The following is a 10,081-nucleotide window of genomic DNA, read 5'->3' on the forward strand; positions in this document are numbered from 1 at the left end:
AGGAAGAATAAAGTGGGGGGGGGGATCTTGCTCCCCAACTTCAAGCTCTACTACAAAGCCACAGTAATCAAGACAACTTGGTACTGGCACAAGAACAGGACCACAGACCAGTGGAACAGAACAGAGACTCCAGACATTAACCTAAACATATATGGCAAATTAGTATATGATAAAGGAGCCATGGACATACAATGGGGAAATGACAGTCTCTTCAACAGATGGTGCTGGCAAAACTGGACAGCTACATGTAAGAGAATGAAACCGGATTATTGTCTAACCCCATACACAAAAGTAAACTCAAAATGAATCAAAGACCTGAATGTAAGTCATGAAACCATGAAACTCTTAGAGAAAAACATAGGCAAAAATCTCATGGACATAAACATGAGTGACTTCTTCATGAACATATCTCCCCGGGCAATGGAAACAAAAACAAAAATGAACAAGTGGAACTATATCAAGCTGAAAAGCTTCTCTACAGCAAAGGACACCATCAATAGAACAAAAAGGCATCCTACAGTATGGGAGAATATATTCATAAATGACAGATCCGATAAAGGGTTGACATCCAAATTATATAAAGAGCTCATGCACCTCAACAAACAAAAAGCAAATAATCCAATTAGAAAATGGGTAGAGGAGCTGAACAGACGGTTCTCCAAAGAAATTCAGATAGCCAACAGACACATGAAAAGATGCTCCACATCGCTAATCATCAGAGAAATGCAAATTAAAACCACAATGAGATATCACCTCACATCAGGAAGGATCGCCACCATCCAAAGACAAACAACAAACACTGGCGAGGTTGTGGAGAAAGGGGAACCCTCCTACACTGCTGGTGGGAATGTAAATTAGTTCAACCATTATGGAAAGCAGTATGGCGGTTCCTCAATAAGCTCAAAAGAGAAATACCATTTGACCCAGGAATTCCTCTTCTAGGAGTTTACCCTAAGAATACAGCAGGCCAGTTTGAAAAAGACAGATGCACCCCTATGTTTATCGCAGCACTATTTACAATAGCCAAGAAATGGAAGCAACCTAAGTGTCCATCAGTAGAATGGATAAAGAAGATGTGGTACATATACACAATGGAATATTACTCAGCCATAAGAAGAAAACAAATCCCACAATTTGCAACAATATGGATGGAGTTAGAGGGTATTATGCTCAGTGAAATAAGCCAGGTGGAGAAAGACAAGTATCAAATGATTTCACTCCAACAAAGAAAAAAAACTGAAGGAACAAAACAGCAGCAGAATCACAGAATCCAAGAATGGACTAACAGTTACCAAAGGGAAAGGGACTGGGAAGGATGGGTGGGAAGGGAGGTATAAGGGGGGGAAGAAAGGGGGCATTATGATTAGTATGTATAATGTGGGGGGGGCACGGGGAGCACTGTGCAACACAGAAAAGACAAGTAGTGATTCTACAGCATCTTACTACGCTGATGGACAGTGACTGTAATGGGGGTTGTGGGGGGGACTTGGTGAAGGTGGGAACCTAGTAACCATAATGTTCCTTTTGTAATTGTAGATTAATGATACCAAAAAAAAAAAAATGAAAGAACCGTGGGCTCCTCAAATGGAGGAACAGCCCTCTCCCCAGGTTGTGGAGCACTCCATGCTGTGTCCCTATACCCAGGATGAGCTGGTGGACATGAGTGTCCAGCATAGGCAGAAGCTATTATTTCTGACAGCTGTTGGTTAATACAGCCTCTTTTCTGGCACTAAAATAAAAACTGTTCCCAGACAGCCTCTTTGGATAGCATGTTAAGTGGTGGCTTTCTCACCTTCTAGCTCTTCTGTGACCTCTGGACCCCTCCCTCACCAGAAGGTACTTACCACAAAAGCCCTGTACCCATGGAGTTCTAACCCCACCTTCTAATTTCTACTATTCTTTTATCTAAGTTAAATATTGAGTCAAAGGGAGCACCCTGATATAGAATCAGACACATGTACATGTTAAGTGTTAAACAGATGGAAAAGGGCATTTCCTACTAGGTTCAATCACTCAGTAAGGGGTTTTGGGAGTACGTGGGCAAGCATCTGGGACCAAAGCTAGATTCTTCTGTTAAACAGAAATAGCTCTAACACTGTTTCTCTCCTACGATCAGGAACAAGACTGTCCTCTCACCATTTCTATTTAACATTGTATGGGAGGTTCTACTAAGCACATTAAGGTAAGAAAAAGATATAAAAGTTGTAAGTTTAGAGAAGAATAAATAAAGCTGCCTCAGTTTGTAATCCTGACACCTGCTACATGATGAGCCTCGAAGACATTATGCTGAGTGAAATAAGCCAGCCATAAAAGCACCACTACTGCATGGTTCCACTTACATGGAGCACGCAGGGTACTCTAATTCAGAGCCAGAAATAATAGTGGTTACCAGGGCTGGGGGGAGGATAAATGGGCATTTTACTGTTATGGGTATTTTGGGCAAATGAAAAACCTCTGGAGATGGATGGTGGGAATGGCTGCACAATAATGTTAACAGACTAATGTCACCAAAACATACACTTTAAAATTGTTAAGATGGTAAATATTGTGTTGTGTATATTTTACCACAGAAAAAGTGAGCATTTAAAAAAGGTATACTTGGGACAGGACCCCATTTCTGCAGAAAAAAGAAAAAAATATACATATACACACATGAATTAATATTTGAACTGAAAGCAATTTTCTAAGTGCTCCACAATGCTAATGATAGTTATCCCTGAATTGCAGTATCTGGGATGATTTAAATGTTTTCTATGTCTAAATATATTAAGTTGGGCTCTTTGGATGAAAAATCCATTAACAATTAGTAGGTAGTATTTTTATGATAGTTTTATAAAAGAAACATGCTTATAGCAAAACGATTGCCTTTTCATGTTATAAAATTATAACTTGACACATGTAAATTATAACTAGGTACAACAATCTAGACCCCTAGATGGACAACCCTACTATCCTGACAATGACCACAGAATGGAAAGTTCTGTTACACCTGTCCTCTGCTAAACCCACTCTCCATCTCCTCTTGGCAACTGGACTCTCATTTTTATTCACAATTCTAGCTGTGTCACTCATCTCTCAGTTTCCAGCAGATCAGAAACAGCTGGAGACAGAGACAGTCAGAGAAAATGATGTTCCCATCGACAGCCTATCCTAACAGTCCAGGGAAAACAGGGCCAGCTTAAGAAGGCAGAAAAATGAGAACACAGCCTCAGATCTTCAAAGGGATGAAAATTGACAATTTAAAGGTGCGTCCACAATTTAAGTCTGCAGGGGCGACGACTGAAGCTCACGTGGAGGAAAAGGACTCAGGACGGCTGCCACAGTGAAGAAAGAAGCTGGAGAACTGACACCACCAGGCACCAAAACTTACGACAGCGCTGCCATAATCAAAGCACGGTACTGGCCAAATGAACCGACAGGGAGACGTGAAGGGCCCATAAACACGCCCACACAAACATCGGCAACTGATCTGTTACGAGGAGCACAGAATGCAGCAGAGAACAGAGGCCTTCCAACACGGGGCGCTGCAACTGCTGGACACACCCGTGCAAAAGAAGAGCACACAGATTTTACAACCTCCACAAAAATTAACTCAAAATGGATCATGGACTTAAAAACCCCAAATCACAAAACTAGGACATAACACAGAAGAAAGTCTAGATGACCGTGGTAGTGGTGATGACGTTTTAGACACGAGGCTAAAGACACAATCTATGAAAGAGAAAACTGACCAGCTGGACTACACCAAAATTGCAAGCTTCTGCTCTGTGAGAATGAGAAAGATGACAAACCACAGAATGGGAGACGGTATTTGCAAAAGACACGTCTGATTAAAGATTGCTGTCCAGAACACACAAAAAAACTCTTACACCTCAAGAATAAGGAATAAAAAACAGGCAAAATATCTAAACAGACTCCTGACCAAACATGTGTACAGATGGCAGACACATGATAAGATGCTCCACATCATATGTCATCAGGGAAATAAATGCAAATTAAAACCACTACATACCTATTAGAATGGCCAAAAAAATCCAGAACACTGACAACACCAAGTGCTGGTGAGGATGTGGAGCAGCAGGAACTCATTCATTGCTGGCGGGAAGGCAGACTTGTGTGGTCTCTTTGGAAGACAGCTGGCAGCTTCTACAAAACTAAACGTACTCTTCCCGTATGACCCAGCAATCATGTTCCTTGGTATTTACCCAAAGTAGCTGAAAATTTATGTCCACGTAAGAACCTGCACATGGATGTTTACAGCAGCTCTATTCATAACTGCCCAAACTTGGAAGCAACCAGATGTCCTTCAGTAGGTGATGGATAAACAGTGGTACAGGCAGACAGTGGATTATTATTCTGTGCTAAAGAGAAACAAGCTGTCAAGCTGTGAAAAGACATGGAGGAAACTTAAATGATTATTACCAAGTGAAAGAAGCCAATCTGAAAAGGCTACATACTGCATGATTCCAAATATAAGACATTCCTGGGAAAAGCAAAATTATGGTGCCAGTTAATTAATATTAGGGGATTAGGGGGGAATCAGCAGAACACAGCATTTTAAGGCAGCAAAGCAACTCTGCGAAGCTCTAATGGTTATGTGTCCAAACCCACAGCACATGCAACACCAATGAGTCCTTGTAACTGTGCACTCTGGGTGACCCTGTCACGCCAGTGCAGGTTCATCAACTGTGACAAATGCACCACTCTGGGAGAGGATGTGCCTGTGGGGGCGCTGGGGGTGCATGGAAACCCTGTACTGTCTGCTTCATTTTGCTGTGAACCTAAAACTGCTCTGAAAGATAAAGTCTATTGAAAACAAAAACAATACATTTAAAAGGCTACATCTCAAGCATTGGGAGAAGTAAACATTTTGCTAAAGGACATGCTGGTCAGAGGAGCTGCAGCACTGGGGCCGGCTGACCAGCTCACACACACGGGCAGCAGAGCAGGGCTGAGAGGTCCAGCGGGGTCTGCTCCCACCTGTCACTCTTACAGCCTCCGCGGTCTTCTTGAACTTCTCCTGGTCGTCCCACCGCAGTCCAGAAAACCCATCCACCTCGACGTCAGGGTGCCGGATGCAGTGGCCGACCTTCCAGAAGCAGGAGAAGTGGTACCAGTGCGGGACCTTCCTGTCGAACATGGGTGACTACGATGGGACAGAGTGCAGTGTGTGACCAGCTGCTCCCCCTGCCTCCGAGGTAAACCTGTTTCCCTGTTTGCTTATCCCTAAGGCGAGGAGGCCTTGCCCAGACCCTCCAAGTCATGGGCCCAGAGCTGCACACACAAGGAAGCCACCTCTTGTTCCTCCCTTCCCCAGCTCTTCAGGCCCACACCACCCATGGGAAGGCATTACTTCTGATCACGCGCTGCTGTGTGCCAGGGATGGTCCCCCACAAGACACCCACTGTGTCCCCATCCTCCTGCACGGCCTGGAAAGGGCTGGCTGAGTGCCTCTGCAGAGGCGCTCAGACAGGACAAATCACAGATAATGAGCCAGGTGGGGAAAATGTATCAAAAAGCAGCAGCTGTACTGATGGGGGGCATGAATGTGTCTGTGAGGGAAAACGGTGGGGGTGGGTGGGGAGTGGCAGGCCAGGGAGGGCAAGGGTGGATCTCCCCGCCTGCAGCCAGCCCCTCTCTCCTGTGAGGCTTTACCTGGGGGGGGGGTACTGACTTGACAGCGTCGAGCCTTTCACTGTGACACGGACCAAGCAGAGTGGGTCCCTGGTACCTTCAAAAGCCATCATGTGTAACCCCACAACTGCCTCTTGTGGGGACCAGCACCCCCATTTCAGATGCCTTGGGCTATGGGTGACACAGGCAGGTGACTCAGCCCCAGCTTGAAACTGACACCGTGGTTCTTTCCGCCACACTGCTTGGCAGGAAGAGCTGCTTAAAAATACACAAACAGTTCTGATCGAAGTGAAGGGGGCCCCAAATGTCTGTTTCTACAGAACATAAAGCTGAATGTCATGCAGATGGAATAAGAATATTAAAACAGCATTAAAAATAACTACTATTCACAACTTTCAAAAAACGTGAGGTTGTGAGGATAGGGGAAATATGCTGAAAAGGCAATGTCAAGGTCTCCCGACCAGCTCGCTCTCACTGTGCAAGTGGCCTCTTTCTGGGGGTAAAATATTAGTGTTCAGGCGGGCACTTTGAGGACCCCTGGGTTCAAGCAGCCTGCGCCACCCCCTGGGCAGGGCTCAGGGCTCCAGACCTGCTGGGAGCAAACAGCATGTCCAAACTCCCCACAGATAGAACTGTTAGGGGATGTGAGTCCTTTCTGGCTCTCTAGTTTTAAATGGTTAACTCTCGAGTCCCTTTTAGTGGGCTTTATGGGCCTTTATTCTCTCTCCACCCCACTCATACCTACTTTCCTGCCCAACAGAACTATCTCCCAGGATGCCTGTTTGGTCAATGCCTGTGTCCTGCATTGCGTCAAAGCTCCAAGGGGCACGATGCCATCCTGCTAGCACTGATACTCCAGCCCACAGATGGCACTCTGTGGAATGACCCAGGTCTGGGAGGAAGGAGGAAGAACAGGGCATTCCTTCTGTGGAGAGGATGTTCCCTCCAAACCAGACAACAAACAGCACTTCAGAGTGGACTCGTGTTCCCACCACAGCAGCCCACTCACCCTCAAGCACTGCCCATCTTACTACAGCCGCAGTGGCCTTAACCTGGCTCTTCATGCCTTGGGGCCTTGTCTACCTCACCTCGCAATGCTCAGCTTACACCTGTGAACAGATGTGCGTGGCTCAGTGGCTTTGTCCTATGTGGGAACTTGTGGGGGTGGCATTTCTTCTTGGTTCGGCCAGGGCCCATCTGCCCCAACGTCTGCCCCTCCAAACCATGGTCCCCAGCCACCCACCCAGTGCAGCGTCAGACATGTTGCCCAAGGGCATATTCACAGCACCATCTTGGGGACTCCCTCTAAAGGAAGAACCTTTGACTAAAGCGAGAACTTAAGGCTGAGAACATGGCAGGAAGAGAACTAGACCAGGGTCATAAGACTGGCCTTCACTTGGCAGCTACAAGGTAAGGCTTGAGCAAGTGGCAGACGCTGGCTGTGTATTCAGCAAACACTGAGCACCCACCATGTCCCAGGGTCCGCAGCCAGCACCTGGCCTGCTTCCTCCTGTGTGAAACAGGCCATTACACTGCTCGCCCACCCAGAGGCTACAGGCCTAACCCAGACGGCCGGCCATTGGCACACAATATGCGACCACGCTGTTTGCCTCAGGCCCGTCCACTACAGGACAGAACACTCTGCCCACCTCATCCCCTACCACTCCCACCACCCTCACTCCACACCCCCCCATCCCAGTCCAAAGGCTGGAAGCCCAGTTCATCCCCTCGAGGCTGCCCAGGGACAGGCCTGGTAAAGTATCAGGTATTTGATACTCAAAGAACAAGCTTCTCATACAGATGCCAAAGGCAGTATTCAAAACTAAATGGCAAGAATGGCTTCTTTTTTTCCCGCCTCCACCAGCTCAGGCGGCCTACAAGACCAACATTACAATCTGAGTTACAACTCCACCCCAATTACAGAACACCACACCAACTTTTAATATTAGTAATTTCTTTCACTGTCAAGCATGCCAAATGAAGGCCCGGAAGGCTAAACATCATTTGGTTCAGGAATTGGTTCCTCAATGGGGCCATCACCCTATGGGTGTCTTAAAAATGCAGAGAATACATATAGGCTCACAAAAGAAACCAATTATTCTGAATTAATTACCAAAACATTTAAAAGTTTACTGGGATACACTACTGTTGAACTTGGAGGCAGGTAACAAGATCCAGCACTCACTCTAATTACTGGAGTTTTGTTGTGATGAGTGTAAATGATACTCTTGACAACCTCCAACTTTTAATATTAGTAATTTCTTTCACTGTCAAGCATGCCAAATGAAGGCCCAGAAGGCTAAACATCATTTGGTTCAGGAATCGGTTCCTCAATGGGGCCATCACCCTATGGGTGTCTTAAAAATGCAGAGAATACATATAGGCTCACAAAAGAAACCAATTATTCTGAAATAATTACCAAAACATATAAAGTTTACTGGGATACACTTTTGTTGTGATGAGTGTAAATGATACTCTGACAACCTCCAACAGATGTAAAGGGAGGTGAAAATGCCCATAATTACTGTAAGGTGACCAAAATCACAGGTGGAGCCAATATGACTTTGCTCTGAGGCTAATTACTAATTAGGAGAAATAATGCATTTTATTTAGAGGTTAGTGAAGATAGGGATAAACATTTTTTTCTCATGTGAACTGATGCACTGTTTGGGTTCTACCTGCCATCCCACATTGCAGGTTAAGAACCCCTGCACTAGAAGGGAGCTTCTCAAGAGCAGGCCACCCATTCAGGGGAAAGTTTGAAGACTTTAGTGGAAGATACAGGTCTTCAAAAGTTGGGCCTTGTCTGCTTCTCCATCTGCAACTCCCTGCCACTTCTGTGATACTCCCAGTTCAGCTCACAGGTCCATCCAGGGGCAATCATCCTGAACAGCAAAGTCCACCAGTCATCTTCCCTTTAATCAAACTGGATGCTGCCAAGGGCAGTCGTTGTGTTTCTAGTACCAACACAATGCCTAGAACTCATCAGGTGCTCAGTGTTTAAAGAATGAGTAAGTACTGAGTGCCAAGTAGTGACCTAGGTAGGCTGAGGGGGCACACTGACTGCAGTTTCCAAGGAAATAGGATGACCTAAGTACTTGGCATTTGGAACCCACTCTCCTCCACTGTACAAGTAGTGAAAATCCAGCAGTGACTATCCAGTCATACCCAAACACATTACTGCCTCACTGCTGGGAGAATAAAATCATTTACCTTGACCATGAACACCACATTTGGTAACAGCTTTATTTTGGAGGAGGGGCAGGAGGGGAGGAGGGGCAAGTGAAAGCCGTACTACACCCATGCTGGATGGGAGCTGGGGAAGTAGGGCCCGTGAGCACCTCCCGGCTCACCCACTCTTCCCTGAGCCTAGGGAGACGGGCAGCAACCCCCCACCCCCCACCCAAGTTTATCAACTCCTTCCCAGCCCCTTAGCCTGAAGACAAGGAGGGGGTCCCCCAGTCTATCAACCGCACCCCGTCCTGAAGCCTGGGAAATGGAGGGGGCCCCCGACCTTCAACTCCATCCTGTCCCGAAGCCTGAGGCTGAGGGGTACCCGGTCTACTAAGAAGCCGAGGGGAGAACCCCCAGCCACGCTCACTCAGACCAGGCAGCTGCAGACGCACAAAGAGAACGCGTCAGGGAACCCAGAAAGTGGGGGGAAATACTGTTTTGAACCACAAATTAGGCCCGACCTGAATGCCAGGCACGGGAATGACGCTGACTTGTAAGGTTCTGCATAAGAGAACAAGGGTGAGTGTGCTTAACTGATACCCCAAAATAGATTTAAAAAACATTCGCGAGCCCGTCTCCCCATCAACAGAGGGCAAAAGCTCCCGGACGAGGTGGCCAAGGGTGGGCGGCCTGGCGAACGCCCCGAGGAGCAACGTGCCCTGGAGCGTACAGCCCGCGGCGCGCACCCGCACCTGCACCATGACGGCCATCCGCAGCGGGTCCTTGGCGAGGCTCTCGCTCCATTTCTTGCATGAAGCGCGGCCGCTCTTGGCGTACTTAACTCGGTAGAGCTTGTCCAAGGCCTCGCCAATCCTCGTGCCCGCATAGCTACAGTCCGGAGCCGTACCGCTACCTGGACACCCGCAGCAGCAGCCAGGCTCCATCCAGCCCGCTCCCTGCACGCCCACGGCCGATGGCGCGTACGCAGAGCACGCCGTGCATGCAGCGCCCCGTAGATTGCCGTTCCCTGACCTCGGGAACGCCCCACGCATGCACCACGGGGCGGGGCCACCGGCGAGCGCGTGCGCCTTCGCCCAGCCAGCTGGCGAGCGGTTGGGTCGGCCCTATGGCTTCGCGGACTGGGGCTGGATCTGGGCTTGGAGAGGCGGGTACGGCTCGGGTTGCGCCCGCAGCTTCCGGGACCCCCATGCCGACAAGTGACTGCTTCGGGCCGGCTAGGCGCACGTGCTGTCACTGCTAGTAGTACCAGCCC

The 10,081-nt window shown here is 47.8% G+C and overlaps 1 protein-coding gene across 3 annotated transcripts; it reads right to left on the bottom strand.

Moving 5' to 3' along the window:
• Positions 1–8,243: 8,243 nt before the first annotated feature.
• On the bottom strand, positions 8,244–9,758 carry LOC118930473 (poly [ADP-ribose] polymerase 1-like). Of its 3 annotated transcripts, XM_036923076.2 has the most exons (3): positions 9,561–9,758; positions 9,330–9,369; positions 8,244–8,519 (listed from the first exon to the last, which is right to left on the bottom strand). In XM_036923076.2, exons 1-3 carry the CDS (start codon positions 9,750–9,752, stop codon positions 8,515–8,517), a joined length of 237 nt encoding a protein of 78 aa, XP_036778971.1. In that variant the 5' UTR covers positions 9,753–9,758; the 3' UTR covers positions 8,244–8,514. The 3 variants fall into 3 exon arrangements, with proteins under 3 accessions (XP_036778971.1, XP_057363808.1, XP_036778145.1); XM_057507825.1 differs by having other exon boundaries at positions 9,330–9,758; XM_036922250.2 differs by lacking the exon at positions 8,244–8,519 and having other exon boundaries at positions 8,537–9,369.
• Between the last annotated feature and the right edge of the window lie 323 nt (positions 9,759–10,081).

Source organism: Manis pentadactyla, chromosome 9, assembly GCF_030020395.1.
Source record: "Manis pentadactyla isolate mManPen7 chromosome 9, mManPen7.hap1, whole genome shotgun sequence".
NCBI classification, from domain to species: Eukaryota; Metazoa; Chordata; class Mammalia; order Pholidota; family Manidae; genus Manis; species Manis pentadactyla.